Raw genomic sequence first — 18,353 nt, 5'->3', positions numbered from 1 at the left:
GAGGAGGCCCCCTGAACAGAACACAACACTTCCACTACACTCGGCTGAGACATGCATGGAAGACGGAGGGACTCCCGGGAGAAGGTATATCAGAATATTCCCCCATAGAGGGCTGACTACTAACGAGTGAGATAACGGAGAAAGTGACATCAGCAATATATAAGACCATAAACAATAATATGCCAAACACACTGGTAAACCTGCGTATCAAGTGGGAGGCAGAAATGGGACCTATGGAAGACATAGATTGGGAGGCTGCCCTGATGTTTCCAAGAGAGGTTGCGATTAGTGCACAACTTAGGCTAATACAGTTTAAAATTCTATATAGAGTATACTATGACCCACATAGATTGCACTCGATGGGGAGGGCCAGACTTTCAGACTGTATCAGAGGCTGTGGTAATGCTGGATCTTTTTTCCATGTTCTGTGGGAATGCCCCAAGATCAGGGAGTTCTGGAGTGAGGTGCTAGGAGAACTGGCCAGGGTACTGTTAGTGCAGAGCCCACTAGATCTCAAATACATTCTCTTAGGCATACTCAATGATATAGACATGCCCCTGAGAAAGCTCATGTTGTGCAGACTTGGATTGATGGTAGCCAAAAGGGATATAACCCGATTGTGGGGAGCTGAGGGCTGCCCTTCGATGGGCGCATGGAGAAGGGGAATGGATGGGTTCATGATGGAGGAAAAAACAACATACACAAATAGAGGATGCCCGTGGAAATTCCAAAAGATATGGGGGGACTGGATCACATACTATTTCCTAGAGATATAGATGACCAGCGATCATGGACTCAGGGGGAATGAGAGAGCTACTCGGCTGTTTAACGCTTCTGGAGAAACCACAGAGACTGCTTGGAATGCAAAAAGAACTGACCTATGGGACCGCTCAATGTGTTGATGGGTGCTACAGGGGGTGTTGGGGGGAAGGAGGGGGCTAAGGATGTTTTCTTATATGTTATTGGGTACGTGTATCCTTCTGGTTTAGAGACACTGCAGAGAGATTTTCATGTTAAATTCATCTGGATCTGTCAAGTCTTGGTTAAAAAGCAAATAAAAAAGTTTAAAAGCATGATGGCTTAAGGTGTAGAAGAAAAGCCCAAATCGACCCAAATGGCCTGTGCAGGTTTTGTATTATCGTTGTAGTGTGGCATATTCTAATCTTTTTTTTTTTTTTTTTAAACCGAAGACTTTCAAAGCACTTGTCTGTAGAGTCTGGGATTGGATGGTCTGACAGGGTGATTTATGAAGTGCTTAATTGTCTTGAAGAGTGTTCTCCTTCTGTTGGCAGGTTCATGTATGGTACTTGGCTTTGGCTTATTGAATGAGGTTGTTGGGGGTCAGTTTTCCTTCAACTATGTTTCCTGTCTGCACATGGAGTGGTTGTTGTCAGCATGGCTTCTTGCTTGAGTGGTGTGGGAGATTGAAATCATGGAGGAAGGTGATGTGGTGTGTCAGATGAATGAGGTGGTGAGGAGTTCTGAGAATTAATCTATCTTTTATCCTTGATGCCTGACCATGAGATGGAAAGCAGCGGACTGAGTTGCAGAGATTGGGAAGTGGCATGGGCAGTTAAGTTTTGCTTGCTTTCTTTGAGGTGTAAGACCGTGATGAACTGTGGATGATAGCAAGGCTTCTTCCCTTCTTATGTGCCTGGTTCTCACACTGGAGACTGGAGACTGGGGGATTAGGGATAGCTAAATTGTGTGAGGATGCAGAGGTGAGCCATGTTTCTGTGATGAATTGTGACAAACTTATGAGAGCTGATGAGGTCTTCGATGTCTGAAATATGGAGTACTGCAGAGTGTTGGTTAATGACCATGAGATAGTGTGTGTGATCAGTAGTTTAAGGGTATGTGCTGATTAGTGAAAAATGTGTGAGCATGGGTCTCTGTGTTGTCAGATTACAGTTTCAGCCTCTCATTACGACCCTGCCGGTCCTTAAACCGACAGGGCAGCGGTGGAGTTTGGACCACTGCCAAAGCAGCGGTCTGGCAAATTATGACCCTGGCAGAGCCAACATGGTCTGACCGCTGGCCCCACCAAGTTGCCGCCAGTCGACAGCCTGGTGGTGCCGGCGGTCTTAATCCGCCAGGTCAGCGGTGCCGGCGGTCTTAATCCGCCAGGTCAGGGCTGCAAGCAGCGCTTCCCTGGGGATTCTGAGTCCCCTCTCTGCCAGCTTTTGCATGGCAGTTCCACTGCCATGCAAAAGCCGGCAGAGATGGGGTGCCCTGGGACCCCATGGCGGCCCCTGCACTACCCCTACACTTGGCATGGGCAGTGCAGGGGCCCCCAGGGACAGCCCCGTCGTGCTTTTCACTGCCCGTCGCGCTTTTCACTGCCCTCCACCAAACTCTAAATCAGGCATAAAGTTTTTCTTCACTTTCCACTTAATGTTTTATGAAGCATGTTTTCTCACTTTAAATTTCTCCTGTTTAAACAAATGGCTTTATTTTTCTATTATAAATATGGCACAGTGTCTACTGGCCACTGGGAACAAGATGCCTACAGTTTGTAAATGTGACAATTTGAAATGTAAGAAAATTAATGTGAGAAAACAGGGCTGATTGCAGAGGCCCCATAACTGTTTGCCCCCATTTTCCTCTTTTTGCTGGTGTTTTCCTGACTTTGATGGTGCCCTGGATACTGCTAACCAGTCCCAGGGCCTGTGCTCTGTGTAAAATGGATATGCACATTAGGCTAATTATAATTGGCTAAGTTAACCTACCTATAAGTCCCTAGTATATGGTAGGGCATGTAGGTTTAGGGACCACAGCATAGGTGGTGCACACCTAGGTGCACTGCTGAGGTGCCCAGTGTCATTTTAAAAGCAAGCCTGTCTTGCTGGCTGCTTTTAAATTAAAGTTATATGCAAATTCGACTTTGGAATTAAAGGTACTTCCAAAGTCTTAAACTACCTTATTTTTACATATAAGTCACCCCTAAGGTGTACCCTATGTGCCCCTAGGGCTGGGTGCCATGTAACTATAAGCAGGGACTTTATAAAAAATAGATTTATAAGCCCTGGTGAGGTAAAAACAGCCAAATTTGTTTTTCCCTCATTGAAGTAAATGGCCTTCATAGGCTAGAATGGGCAGACTTTATTTTACATTTTAAAGTCTCCTTAAATGTTACATACCAAGAATTTGGTATCAAATTAATTGTTGTAATAAATCCCACAACTTCCAGTTGTTGGATTTAATATAACTTGTTCAGGTAAAAAGTTTAGACTTTACCTAAAAAGTTGCCAATTTCAGCTCTGCATTGTTTTTGCTGCTGTGCTCTGATTGGCCATCCTGCAGCAGCTTCTGCCAGGCTGCCTTGATGAGGTGTGAAGTGGCCAGGCTTCACACAAAGGAATGTGCTTGGGGGAGAGAATCTCCCCTCAGCAGATGGTGAGGCAGGAAGGGGGAGGGCTGCCAAACTGGTCTTCAAAGGCAGAGAAGGACATTTGCAGCACCCAGCAACACCCCCACATCCTGCAACCCCAGACAATTAGGTGCCCCCTTGATTAGATTAGGAGAGGGCAGGAGAGGGGTATGTTTATGATTTTTAGCCACACCAGTGGGTGGGCTCAGCCAGATGTAACCTCCAAAATTCAGATTCATCCATGTTGGATTTTTAGAGACTGTTGCCTTCTGGGATGGATTTTTGCCACACTTCCCAGGAAGTGGTCATCACAGGGGGACGACCCTGTCCCTGATTGGAGAACCAGGGCCCCCCTGCTTTTCACCCAGGAGCAAGGATAAAACTGGCAGACCTGCACCCACGCCTCAGATCCCCTCCAGAATTCAACAAGAAAGGAACTAAAGAAGAAGAAGGACTGCCCTGCTGGACCCCTGGCCTGCACCTGGACCCTGCACTCAGAAGGACTGCACCAGCTGCACACTTGGGCTTCACCACAAGAAGGACTTTGCCTGGCTTCAACTGGTTCAAGGAGGGACTCCCTGTTTGCTACAGGTGAAAAATTGCTAAACCAGAGTCCCCAGCACCAACTCCTGAAGAAAGCGACCAGCTGACCACTGTCCAGTGGCCAAAAAGGAGTTTGCGCCAGGTGCATTCTGGGAGTTGAAGTCCGCACCCCCCAAATACCATCACAGAACTTCTGGACCATTGGGGTGAGCTGTGGACCCCAAAAGAACCTTAAAAGAACATCTGGGTGAAGCCCCAGAAGTTTGGAAAAGATTTGAGAATTTTTGGAAAAAAGCTCCAGAGAGGGACCGACCCGCCGCGGAAAATCTAGCCGGCTTGCCTCAACCGCGACCCGGCCTGACTTCGTGGTTCGTCCCGGTAAAGAAAAACATCCAAAAAAGAGACTAAGTCCGAACGTAAAAAGTTGACCGGGACCTCCCAGCCATCGTATCCGAGAAGGGCTCCATGGACGTCGGATCAAGATCCAGGTTTACCCCGGTCGAAGGATTTTCATCTCGAAAAAACGACTAAGTCCGAAGGTAAAAGTCTCCACCGAGGAAACCCACATCGCGTATCCGGACAAGGGCTCCAGGAGGTCGGATTCAACTGGCAGGTTCGTCCCGGTGAAGAAAAACTTCAAAATAAAGACTAAGACAGAAGGTAACTTTTTAACCGAGGCCTCCCGCGACCTGTAGCCGAGCAGGGCTCCATCGCGGTCGGCCTGAAAGTTTGACTTTGCCCCGGTCGAGGTGCAACCAGATGACCCGATTGGCGCTTTTTGTTTCTAAGCGCTAGAAAAGTAATAATTCTTTAAAAATTAATATCTCCGGTTCCCCTGAACCGATTTTAATCGTTTTTGTGTCATTTTAAAGATAAAAATATAAACTATTTTTATAAATTGGTTTTGGATTTTTAAACTGTTTCCTGTGTTTTATTTAATTACTGTTTTGTGATATTTGAATGCTTTACACTTTGTCTCCTAAGTTAAGCCTTGACGCTCGTTGCCAAGCTACCAAGGGTTGAGCTGGGATTAATAACTGTACCTAGGTGGAGGTTAGTGGCTTGTTGCTAGGTGTAGGTACCTACCTGCCCTACCAATAACCCATTTTCCAACAATTAAAATAATTGGTTTTGTGGAATCTATATACTCTTCAATTTCCTTTTCTCCCATTCCAAAGTGCTGCTTTTAGACAGTGCAGACATATTGCTCGCAGTGGCTGATAGAGCTGTGCCATATTTATAACTATTATATATCATTATATTTAGTGGGTGAAATTTAAAGTGCAGTAAAATGTTCCATATTTTGAACATTTTACTGCAGAACATCTCTGCACTTTCAATTTAAAATGTTCCTATTTAAAAAATGGTTGTATGTTTGTGTTGTACATGTATCCCTTTGTGCCACAAATACATATGACACCGGCTCTCTGTCACCCATACACATATATCCCATTCATACATGCATGTGTTCATACATCCCCAAAGACCACACTCTCACTGACACACATGGTAGCCCTGTCATAGTGGCCCTAGTCAAAGTATTTTGTTCAAATGATAGTATCTGGCTCTATGGACATTAGGCTTAAAATCAATGAAGCTGGGCATGGAGGTGTGTGGTGGTGTCTGTTAAGAATGTACGAGTTGCATGGCCTTCAGTAGTTCACAGTTGATTTTCACTGATCAGAAGCAGCTCTCACTGCACAAAAGGTTGGAGACAAAGGGGGTTAATACAACTTTGGAGGAGGTGTTAATCCGTCCCAAAAGTGATGGTAAAGTAACGGAAATACCACCAGCCGTATTACGAGTCCATTATATCCTATGGAACTCGTAATACGGCTGGTGGTATATCCGTCCCTTTACCGTCACTTTTGGGACGGATTAACACCTCCTCCAAAGTTGTAATAACCCCCAAAGTGTTTAGCTCAGGCCTGGTGTTTCCTTGTATTATCAAGTATAGATAGGAATTCTCAGGAGACTCTCTTGCACTACACCACTAATTTCGGGGTCACTTTCTTAAGGGAACCCACATGAAACAGTACAGTACAAATACAGGAATTTTAGTTCTCTGTAACAGAGAGGCACAAATTCAGATTCCAAGGACTTTGTTTCTTTGCCGTGACAGTTGCTGACAACCAGCCATGGTCTCATAGACCCAGTCCTCTGTGTGGGCATGGCACAGATTGTCCATTGAAACAGATATGCAGCGATGTTCCGTTCTTTTCTCAATGGCAAGCATTTCAATGCGCATTCTCAATATCAAAGGCTCAGTACAAAGGGGAATTAAATAGAATAATATGTTGCCTATTATTATATATATTTTTAGCTTTTGTTTTTAGTTGCCACAAATGTTTTGATAGTTGCTATAATGTTGGCTATATTGTGCCCTAACCTGGCTTCTAATGAAGTCTTATAAAACTCCAGTCTAGATTTATTGTATGTGTTCACTTTAGGAAAAAGTTGATGGAAACCCAGGAAGTTACCTACAATCTCTTGGAGGTAAAGTATGTTCCTAATATCAATTACCTCTAGGTATGTAATGTAGAAATTAATGAGAAACCGACTGTCCATTTTCCACGCTCTGGATGGTAAGTTGGTATTCATGTACTGTGTGGAGGCTAAAAGAAATCTACCGAGTGTGTCCTGGAATGTGACAAATGATGGTGGAAACTGCAGCAATGTCACGTCCTGTAAAGATTAATGCTGTACAGTGACATCCGCTTGTCCGACCTCTGCCTCTACTTTTAAAAATGTTTTTCGCAGGACAGCAGTGAGGTCCCTTCCTGCGCAAATTGATGTTGAGAAATGCAATATCACATCACTTCCTGTAGAGAAGGATGCCTGGAACTGAAACCATGTTACCGTCGGTATTGTAGGAACCACAGTCATGTCACTTTCTGTATTCTTGAATGTCATGATCTATGTTGCTGCTCGTATACTGCTTGCAGCAGTATTATGTACATTAAGGAGAAACAAATGGCCTTTTTCCCTTAGTAATTAGGGTATCCTGGTTTTCATTTTATTTTGTGTTGCTGTTTGGTGTGAGTGTACAAAGAAAAACATTAACACGGTGGAAGCCTAATCGTATTTTAGTATCCCTCGTGGCACTTACATTGTATGTGGCACACTCACTGTGTCCCAAGTATTCTCCACTGCCATTTAGCAAATTAATTCGAAGAAATTTCTGTGCAGTCTTCCTCACATTGTGTATTTTCTGTATGTTCCTTTTTTTATTATTCAACCTTGCATTGTTTCAAGTTACACATTTGTCTATAAAACCAAAAAAAGGTGATGGAAGGAATGGCACTAAATCTAAACACTGGCAATTGCTTGGGATAGAATTCCAAGCCATTGTTCTTTTGCCCTCCATGCCATATTTGGACCCAGCCTTATGCAAATCAACATTGATCCTGCTCCAATAGGAAGAATCCAGCCCGAACTGTCAGGATTTTTCCTTTCTTGAATCGGAATACAAGCAACCCAAAACCGGTTTTAGACTTTTCCTATTGGAGCAGGGCCAAGATTATTTGCATATGGCTCGTCCAGGCTGAAGTGATGTGATGCTTAAAAGAATGAGGGGTTGGGATGGTATTCTGAGCAATTGCCAGGTGAGACAAATTGCAAACTTTTGTTACCTTTTGTGTGTTTGATACACATTTATGTATGCCTATCTCTGCATGTGTTAGCATTTTTATCCCACAATTGCCTGTACAAACGGGTACTGGCTAACTAGTAGGTCTTGCTTACAACTGAACATACAAACTAAATATGTTGGCATTGTACAATTCATTTTACATTTGATATTAAGTCAAGCTAGATCTGGCAAGTCATGTCTTTTTTTACGCTTATTAAAATGTAACACTATGTATTAATAATCGGGCACTTGTTAAAGCTTCTAAAATGCTCACTCACTATGGCTGTGATTCACTAATACACGCAAACATTTGCGAAACTCTAATGGGCAAGTTATTATACGAAAATAAGGATGATTACATTTGGTGACTGAAATTCAAAGAAGAAAATATCGAGTACAGTAATAATATTTTGACAAGTAGTGTTGACATTCACTTGTGCTTAGCAGCAGTTTCCATATCGTGCGTTGTTTTTGTGCTTTTTTATTGTTGTGTAAGCGCTTCTGCAGTGAGCATTCACACATAGGCTTAGGCACACCAATGTAAAGGCTTTCCGAAGCTAATATATATGTATGTACCATATAGTATTTCCTTTTTTAAATTGCTAGGTGTGTAACATGCATTTTTTTTGTCAGGCACCAGTAACGTTCCGTGATGTTGCCGCTTATTTCTCTGAAGAGGAGTGGAAACTTTTGCGAAATTGGCAGAAGGAACTTTACAAGAATGTAATGAAAGAAATTCAACAAGCATTCATCTCTCTGGGTAAGGATATTTATTCTCTGTATCTGAGGGCAGTGGAGAACGGCCTTGTGGAAATTAAAGTTGAGCAGTTGCAACCATTTTTTATAGGGTCCAATTGCTGGCATGAGGTTTAGGAAACCTAACTGAAAACCTATAGAGAAAATTCATTTGCATTTCCGAACTGCTATTGGTGTCTAATAAAAGATTTAACTTGGAGTTCCTGTTTTTATTTAATGAGTAGAGTTTTAAGATCTTTTCCTACAAGACAAATTCAATGCAGCTTGCCAAAACACATACATCTTCTCAAAATCCAGTAGAAAACAATCCTTTCTCATCAACTGGATATTAGCAAGGAATAATCACTTTCTTACTCGCACCAAACAGTTTTTTTGATTTATCTGATTGTCTTTTGATTTAAGACCATTTATCTAATAGACACATCTCTATTGTGCTTTGGGCGAGAGGGCGCAGCATAGACGTCTGATAACTTATAGTGTGAAAAAGGCCACTTACATGAAACGTGCACATCATAACTATTTTTAACTCTTTGCAAATTCGCCTTGGAGAACTACAGACCTCACTATACACCAATCTTCTTACGAGATGTCCTGCCCCACTGCTAATTGTCTCTCCACCATTACCTCATCCCGATTTCTTTTCACTGTACCTCTATACTCTATCCATAATTAACTTTACTTCTTAAACTGTAAAGAGTTCAGACCGCGTCTTCTGTGTCAACGTACCCCCACCCATCCTTTCAACTGCTTCACCCCTCCAACAACAGTAATGTTAATTCCAACCATGAAAACGTCTTGTCCAAACATTACCTAGCACCGGTTCATCAGTGACAATAAAGAATAGTATGTAAGACAAACATAGGATTAATGTCAGTGTTGAAAGCAGTATTGTGTAGACTCAATTTGGGAGAGTGAGGTTGACATGAACTATGGTATAGCTTTTTGAATATAAATGCACTACATTTGCAGTGAATTTGGCATCTGGACATTATTATAACTTCCTTTGTACCTAATATTAGCTTTTGCATTCCTGTGATGGCTTATAAGTGCAATTAATAATTGTTACCAATTTTTAATTTGTGTTGGTGGTTGCCAGTGGAGGGGAGGGGGACAGCACTGATTTTTGGGATAATTAAGGATTTGTTTTCATCATCAGTATTTGGCCAGAGCGAGTGAGAGAAAGGCAGGAAAGACAGAAAAGGGAGCGAGATCAAAGAAGAGAAATATTGGACAACAGTGATGACTAGAGAAGGCAGGGATGAAAGACAACATGAAAGAGTGTGATAAACAGCAGAATAGCCGTGAATGTTATATTAATGTCACACTAAATGTAAAGGCAAATAATCATGTTTGAAATAGGCTGAACTGTAAACACTAGCTAAAGTAATCGCCTAGGCACAGCAATCCATTATGGCATATTTCTAAAATGAAGAAAGACAGCATGACAGAACTTCATTTTAGATAAAAAGATAAAATAACTAAATACATGTTCCTCGAAAATATAACGTCTTCAGGGAAAGGATATATAGTAATTTAAAAAAGGATCGAAGTAGGCTTTCCTTTGTCGGCTCAGGTGGACAGAAGATGATGACTTATCAAAGGCGGGAAGGGAAAATAGGGAGGGGGGACTAAAAGAGGGTGGGGCGGTATGGATAGGATAAGAAAGAGGCTATAAAGGGTTAGAAAAAACAGGAGTATTGTGGAAGTGGCAGTGGGAGCAGCACAAGTGCAATCTAGGAAATGGAGAGAATGTAAAGGCAATCGGGAAAAGAACAGACAGAAGGAAGAGACCCCTCCCTTTAAAAAAGAAAAAAACATGGGATTAAGCTTGGGAAGCCCCTCTAAAAATAAACAAAAATAGCCTGAGTAAAGGAATTTCTGATCTAGAAAACATTCACCACGTTTATTTCGTCATCCTGGGGGAATCTGCTCTTAAAGGGAAATTCATCAAGATGAGTTTGATGACAATTTGTCAGAACCACTTCCTTCAGGGTGGTTTTTCCTCCTGCAATCATGCAACTTCACGGTTAAAGCAACTTCAACCAGCTATGGTGTGTGAAGTTTAGTTAACAACCAGAAAACCACTCAAATCGTGCATTTTTAATTCAGCAGCACTAAAAGGTTTTGCCAGAGTGGGATGTTGTTGAGAAGACTGCCTCTTTAGATGTCCGGACATATGTATTATGATCACCAGTTGACAGGAAACAACCACTAGCATAACCAGTACTTCGGAAATTACATCCTGGCATTGCTTTAGTGTTTGACTTTCATCAATGCCTGAGAAGCATCCTGATGTCAATGCTGTGATTAATTGACCCAGTGGAAATACCCTTCTCTCCTAATGACTGATTGTGTAAAATGAATTATCTTAAAATGTCTGCACAGGAGTTTTCCATTGGTTGCATAAATAAAGGCATCTCAATTTCTAAGCATCTTTTACATTTCATTTTAGGATGTTGACTTTTAATGAGCAACATGCTCTAAGGGATATCCAACAAGCATAGCGTAGTCGAAATTGTAAAGTGAAATGTATCCAATTATTGTTAATGTTCAAGAAGAGCTTTCTTTTGCGTCTTTCTGAATTGATGAGAGGATGCAAAAAAATCGTTAGGGTTTTTCAAAAGGGAGATGTCTACAAAGACTTAAAAAACGTACTTAAAAATAAAAAAAAAAACCTCAAGGAGATTACCTGTGTGTTGGCCCAATTTAGCCTTTGATTGCTTGAAGCATTCTTCACATTTTGTACCAGCCTTCAGGACAGCAAAGGTAGATAGGAGCAATGGCTCAGCCCCCATCAGCCATTGACATTGTTGCCAGTAGCATTTCCATTTTTGGTCAGCCCACATGACAGCTATTTAGATAGTAAATGACAGTGATCTTGAGCATGATTGAAAGCATTCTGCCCCAATGCTTCCTGATTACTCATTAACCAGTGAAGCTGAGAGAGGCAACTGAGTCCATCACCAGCCCCCACTGAAGCACCCCCAACACAGGTCAGCCAGGTTGCAGTTGTCAGTGATGCAGGCGGTGAGGTCGGGACAGCAGTGCAGCCCTTGCACTTAGTGTGTTGGACTTGGTCCTTTCTTCAGGGTCACTCCGAAATGTTTTGGTTTTACCCACCTCTTTTTTGCTGAATTTGTTTTTTTAATTTGGCTTAGGACTCTGTGTACTTGACCACTGCTAACCAGTGCTAAAGTGCCTGTACACTCTGCATAAAACATGTAACATTAGCTTATACCCAATTGGCATATTTAGTTTACTTATTCGTCCCTAGTAAAGTTGCACTACAGGTGCTTAGGGCTTGCAAGTCACCACTAGGGCAGGCCCTGGACAGCCCAGAGGGCAGGGTGTAATATTTTTTAAAAGGACAAGTAGGACATGTACCTTTGTGTTTTATAAGTTTTGGTAGTGAAAAACTCTTAACTTTGTTTTTCACTACTGTTTGGCCTACCTCTCCCATAGAATAACATTGTAATCAACGTATTATATCTTATAAGTGTTATTTACAAATGGGAAAAGATAACCAGTTCATTTTGCTGTCTCTGAAATCCTAATTTAAAATCCCACCTTATGGTAAATCAGATTTTAAATTACTATTCTGAAAATGCCTCTTTAAGAAAGTTGGCATTTTCATTCCTTAGCCATTTGGTGCTTGCAGGATGTCTGTGGGTCACATGACTGGGTGTGGATGACAGCTGAACTTTGTGTATTCCTTCTAGACAGCCACACACAATGGGGAGCTTAGGTGTTACTGGATGGGCCATCACTGGCAGGGGAGGAGGGACGCGTTGGGCTCAGCCTCAATTACAATTGGAAAGGCCTTGTCCTGCCTCCACATAAAGGGCTACATAGCCCCTTTAGTTAATCTGGAGTCTGGTCAGGAAGGCAGGGCACCTGTGCAGTTCAAGGGCATGCCTCTAGACGTTTCTCCCCACTTCAAAGGCACAACTGTGTATAAATACAGGACTTCAGACATCAGTTTGTCAGTACACTTCTGGACCTATGGATACTCTGCCAAGAAAAAAGGACTGCTGGACTGCCACTCTGCTGGACTGTTGCTCTAAAGGAACTACTGCCCTGCTGTGCTAACCTGGTGCCCTCTTGCCTGGGAAAGAAGAACTGGACCTGCAACTTCATCTTGAACCCAGGCCCTCAGAGTCACTCAAAGGTATAGTCTGCTGGCCTCCTGATCTGAGCGTTGGGGACATCACAACCAGCTCTGGGATGAGCTGCAGTGTGTCCCTGACCCCCAAGTGGTGCCCCTTACGTCCTGGATCCTTGGTGTGGCTCATAAGTTCTTGGAATCATGCTTTTGAGCTCTACGCAAATGAGAACGAGCCCGTTCACACTGGCAGGTGTCGTTCACACCAAAATTCAGCATGAGTCACTGCCAGCAGGTCTCTTTCCTCAGCATGCATCAATCGCCTGCGGAGGACCACCACCACGATGCTCCAGCCCGCCTGTCCGCAACACCCCACCTGCTCTTTGTGCCATGCCAACCACTGCCCTTGGCGTTATCTTTGCGCACTGCAACCGTTTTCCATTGCGAACAGGACTTTTTGTTTTTATCCTCATTCAACCATCAGTTTTTATGTTCCACTCTGTAGATGGGGCTTAGTCACTCTTTCCCAGAGTGGTGACTGCATATCTTGCTGAATAGACTTATTGCTACCTAATCCTGTCTCAGCAGAACTGTGGGATTATCATTGAACTGTAATGGATTCTCGCACCGGACTGTGAAAAAGTGCCAAACATTTCCTGCATCCCCTTATCACAGGCTTAATCACTTTAGCTGATGACTGAGGTGATCCAGTTTCATGCTATTTAGGGCTCTGGTATGACTCACTTTTTACGGATTTCTCTACTTGCTGTCAGCATCAAGAGGAACAACAAGCTCTTTTGCCATTTAGTCCATTTGTGTGGAGCTATATCAATCTCGGTGTATAAAGGAATGGCGTACCTTAACTTCGGCGCCCAGGATTTCTTTCAGTACACCAGTTACCTCGCTCCAACTCTCGGCACTACAGAAACAATTGTTTGCTATCTGCTCCTGCGGTGTTGCATCTCTTTCATCTTGGAGTTTCTTGCTCAAATTGCAAAGCCTCAGGGCTGTCAAGTAAGCCAGATGGAGCTTGAAAAGCTGATTTTGTTTTATTAGCGCAGGCTTTACTGTATTGTAAAGGAAGCTAAGAAATACCTGACATAGGTCCTAACTAGCAAGTTCCATAAAGTCCTACCTCCATATCTGAGAGGACCCCATGCTTTTAATGTCCTCTGGTGCCACCATATCCTAATATCACAGGGATACTTCTTTTTTTGAGCCACCTGCTATCAACTAAAAGGGCTTCATGTTCCCAGTGTGCAACTTTTGCCAGTCCCTTCGCTGTCCACCAAGTACCCAAGTGGAAGAATTACAATTTTGCAACTTATCCGCCTGTTCATAAAGGAAGCTCGTGCCAGGCAGTCGGCGTTTCACCGTCTCTAAAGTCCACCCAGGTATTACATTTTCCCTTCTATAGTGGGTGGCTAAGATTATCTTTTAACCAATCAGGAGTTCCCAAGGAGATCCAAATAGGGGCCAAGTCTGTGCAGTAATGAATTTTCAGTGTTTTCCTCAGAAACACACAAATTCTAAGCACTGTCTGGAGGACATTTAACCTGACTCGTTTAAAACATATCCGGTCACCAATTCTATACAGGAACTTATCCACACGCAAATCTGTTAGCATGGCAGTATTCAGATTTTCTAAATGTGAATTCCATGGGGCCCTGGTTAGAAGATGAAACGTTTTAAGTTGGAAGGCCTAACATTATTTTTGAAATCAGGTAAGGCCCCCTTTTGCTTGCCTCCTTAGCTTTTTCCAAGTAGCCCAGATAAAACTAGATATATTGCCTTGCAATCTCCTGATCTGCTTGTCTAGGAATAGCAATAGTATAGCATTTAACAGAGAAAGAAAAACTTTTGGGAGAACCATCATCTTTATAATGTTTACCTTCCCACCAGTACCAAGTGGCAGATTTTCCCATCTCCTTAGCATTCGTTCAATTTCCTTGCTGATTTTGGCCAGACTTTTTTCAGGGAGCTCTTCGAAGCTGTGTTATTTGAACCAGTAAATTCCTAATCTGACCTTTAAAACGGTACCTCAGACTCGCGCTCTCTCGTGCCATGGCATCTCTCCTATCCTTTTTTTTAAATAGTCAGATAACTCACCATACCTTTTCTAGTACTGTTCTTTCTTTTATTTAAAATTCTTTGTATTGAAATTTTAAAGACAGTTACAAAGGGTTACAAAGGGAGAAGCATATGCAGTGTATTATTAAGTAAATACATTCGTTAGCGGGGTTCATATATGACAGTTGATCTTGTAACAAGTTGCCGTGCCATGTGCACTTCCTCTCCCAACAAAAACAAAAAGGGGACATTAGGGAGTAGGGGAGGGGGATTAGGGGCACTCAGAGCACAAAGCAGACTAGAGGTCTGCAAATGTGATGCCTGCAGAGCCACCAGGAGCATCCTAGTGATGCACCAAATGCAGTGACCCCGAGCTGCAACCTCCCAAGGTCGTGCAGGCGCTGGGTGCAGTCTCTTTTAATCTGTTGTCTGAGCAGCAGGGGCACGGTCCTCCATGACCCTCCCAGCCCGCGCACTCAAGTACATTTCCAGGGGAGACCAAATGCAAATGTCCTTAGAATGCGATCTCACTGGCATCAACTCCCAGTAAGCAGTTAGATTGTCCTGACAATGTACTGCATCTTTGAGTCAAGTGTCCTTCTACAGTACAGGGTGACACCCCGAATACATCGCTACCCACCGCCTATCCAGCAACAGCAGGAGTGCAGTTAGCTTCCACCTGCTCCAAGGGGACCTCTTAAATGTATCTCAGCAGTGCAACTTGGGGCATGCGTTCTAGTCTCAAGTCAGTGATTTTGTCAATGGTGTCAAAGACGGCTTGCCATAACTTCCTCACTTCTAGGCAGTCGCAGGCCCAGAGTGTAGAAAATCGGCACATGGCCTTGAGCATCCAATGCACCAAGCATCATCTAGGAGACCTATCTTGTGTAGGCATTCAGGGGTGCAAAATAATGTATAGATATTTAAAGTGGATTAGGCGGAGTCGATAGTTGGGCAAAATCACCACTGTTCCTCTGAAATAGGAATGTCCAGGGCATCGGACCACATGTGTCAAGCATGACGCATATGCACTGGGGCTATCACTTGCATATCAGCATAGATTCTAGTAATGCGGTTGAGTGGGGATGGATTCACCAGGAAGGCCTCAAGGGCTTAAAATGTGGGGGGTGCCCCAGGAAACAAGCCATGTAGCCCACGAGTCGCCACTTTCATCTAAAAGTATGTGAACGTGTCCAGCATAGAAACTTTGTGCCGCTGAAGGACCGGTTGCGAGTTATTGAAGGAATTCTCTCGGTAAACTTCGCTCATCGATGTGAGGTGGAGCTTGCACACTCTAGTATCTGTGCCAATATCATGCATGATGGGCAGTGCAGGGTGGCCTATCAGAGGAATGGAAGGGCAAACGAGGGCGTATGGATGGGCTTTCTTTCTCAGTTCATCCCACGTCCACATGGAGCATCCCACTGTGTCCAGCCTGGCCCTGGGGTGCCCCAGGTTCTAGAACACCACCATGCGCAGAGGGCAGCATGGTCATGTTTGGGGGCTGTGTGGGCCATGAACTGGATCAGATGCAGCCAATAGTGCGCAAAGTGCACTTGCACACTGAAGTAGTAAAGGTCCGTATCTGACGCTGCCAGACCACCCTGCTCAAAGGGTAGTGTGAGGACCTCGCATACAACTGGAGGTTGCTTGCCAGCCCATGCTAGTGCCATTAAGAGTGAACGGAGATGACGTCTAAAGCATAGTGGCAAAAGGATTTGGAGATTAATGAACAAGTAGAGGAGTTTGGGTAAGATCATTATCTTAGCCAGGGCTAGTATTCCAGCCACAGAGAGCAGGAGCTTCTTCCAGGCCTTCACTCGCTCCTCCAGCCTGTCCATCAGGCGGCTATAATTGGAGCACCACAGAGTGTCCATATCGCAACTAAGCCAGATTACAAGATACTTAATTGGTTCTGTTGCCCACCAAAGGGGGAACTCCGAGGTCACCATTGGGTTGCTGCTGTGAGGGGGAAGATCACTGACTTAGCCAAATTAATGGAAATTTCGGATAGTCTGCCAAATCTGGTAAATTCCCGAATCAGGGGGTCTAAATTGTCTTGAGGTCATTTAACGTATAAAGTGACATTGTCTGCATACATTGAGACCAGCACCAGTCGGGGAGTAAATGCCAAGCCACAGTGGGAATGGTGCTGTCGGAGGCAAGCTGCAAGTGGCTCCTTTGTGATGGCAAAAGAATGGGTGACTGGACATCCAACATCCCTGATGCATGCCACAAGAAATCGGAAAGGAATGGGTAATCAAGCAATTATAAAATGGAAGCTGGCCACAGGTTGTGCATAGAGAAGGCAAATAAGTTTATGAAACTTAGGGCTGAGTCCAAGTCGGGTCAACAGGGTGAAGAGCTACGGCCATTCAAGGGAATCGAATGCCTTTGTGGCATCCAGAAAAATCACAGTCGCAATAAGGCTAGGCTCGATGGTGGGCAGAAGTGCAAAAAAAAGGTTTGGAGGTTGCGGAGGTGGAACTCCTCGGACAAAGCCAGACTGATCAGGCCTGACCATAGGCGGAAGCAGCAGCAGAAGTCTGTAGGCGAAAGCTTGGCGAGGATTTTATTATCCATGTTAATAATGGACAATGATTCACATTTCTGTCGATCTTTCCCAGGCTTTAGAATAGTGACAACGAGTGGCTCACTTAGGGAGGGTGCTGCATGCTCCTGCCTAGAGACTCTTTGTGCATGGCGAGAAGGCGCTGAACCAAAGAGAAGCAAACTCTTTCTAGAAGGCAGCAGTGAGCCCACCCAGGCCCTGGGCCCTGTCTATGGGCGTCGCACCTATCACCTGCACTACCTCCTCTACCCTGAATGGCTCGCCTAGGAAATGACCATATCCATTGCTGTGCCACAGCAATTGTAATGAGTCAAAAATCATTACCAGATCAGGAGGAGCAGTCTCCTGAGTAGTCTGATAGAGTGAGGAATAAAATGAATAATTTCCAGTTGCACCACCTTCATCTCTACGAAGACCTCGTCTCCCTCGGTTCTCTTCACCACAATAAAGTTGTTAGCCATGGGTTTGCATAGCAAATTAGAAAGTGTCTTGCCCATCCTGCTGCCTTCACCATAGCGCTGGGCGCAAGTCTCACAACCCAGGTAATGCGCTTCCCTCTGTGCAGCTTCCTCAAAGTTGGTAAGTTTGCTGCGGATAGCAGTGTGCATTAAGTCACATTGGTCAGCAAAAAACTGGACCTCAGTTGCGGAAATCCAATTCAAGGCATACTAGGTCCCAGCTCAATGCCATAGCACCCAAGCCTGCTTAGCCACGCGCACCCCCTGGATAACAGTCTTGGACGCTTCCCAGAGAGTGGAGCTGTAATCAGCTGAGACAGCATTGAGCTCAAAGTCGTCCAGAATCACTACCCGGAATTTCCCCAGAAACACCTGATCCTGTAAAGCCCATGAAAGAAGGTGAAGGAGATTTAAAGTTGAGAGGGGAGAACTTAAGTAACACTGGGGCATGATCGGATAGAGTGTGCGGCATGTGAAGGACCTCACTGGTCCTGGCAGCAACATCTTGCAAAACCAACCAAAAGGCAATGCGTGACCAAGCAAGCTGAGTGGGCACCACACATGAACCCTCCTCACTGTCACCGTGTTTGGACTTCCACAAGTCAACAAGGTCATTTTTGGTTGTAAGGGAGTGCAGCAGGGAAGCAGGTGTGGTCACCTGGATGTACTAGATCTGTCTGCATGAGGAGCTAGAACTATATTAAAGTCTCCACCCCACAATATAGCCCCAGATCTGAGGGTGCACTACAGCCACCAAACTTCAGCATAAAAGTCAGCGTCATCCATGTTGGGGCACTAGATAGAAATAAGCTGAACTGGGTGGCCTTGCAGTGTCTCTCAGATTATCACAC

General features: G+C 44.1%; 1 protein-coding gene across 1 annotated transcript in view; it reads left to right on the top strand.

Annotated features, from left to right (window-relative positions):
- Positions 1-18,353, top strand: part of LOC138296102 (zinc finger protein 3 homolog) — a 1,150,345-nt gene that overhangs the window by 167,275 nt on the left and 964,717 nt on the right. Inside the window, exon 2 of the mRNA XM_069234957.1 lies at positions 8,178-8,304. Within this exon, the coding sequence (XP_069091058.1) occupies positions 8,178-8,304 (127 nt within the window). The remainder of the gene's footprint in view (positions 1-8,177; positions 8,305-18,353) is intronic.

This window comes from Pleurodeles waltl, chromosome 5 (genome assembly GCF_031143425.1).
Source record: "Pleurodeles waltl isolate 20211129_DDA chromosome 5, aPleWal1.hap1.20221129, whole genome shotgun sequence".
Lineage (NCBI taxonomy): Eukaryota > Metazoa > Chordata > Amphibia > Caudata > Salamandridae > Pleurodeles > Pleurodeles waltl.
This window is presented reverse-complemented; position numbering and strand designations above follow the sequence as displayed.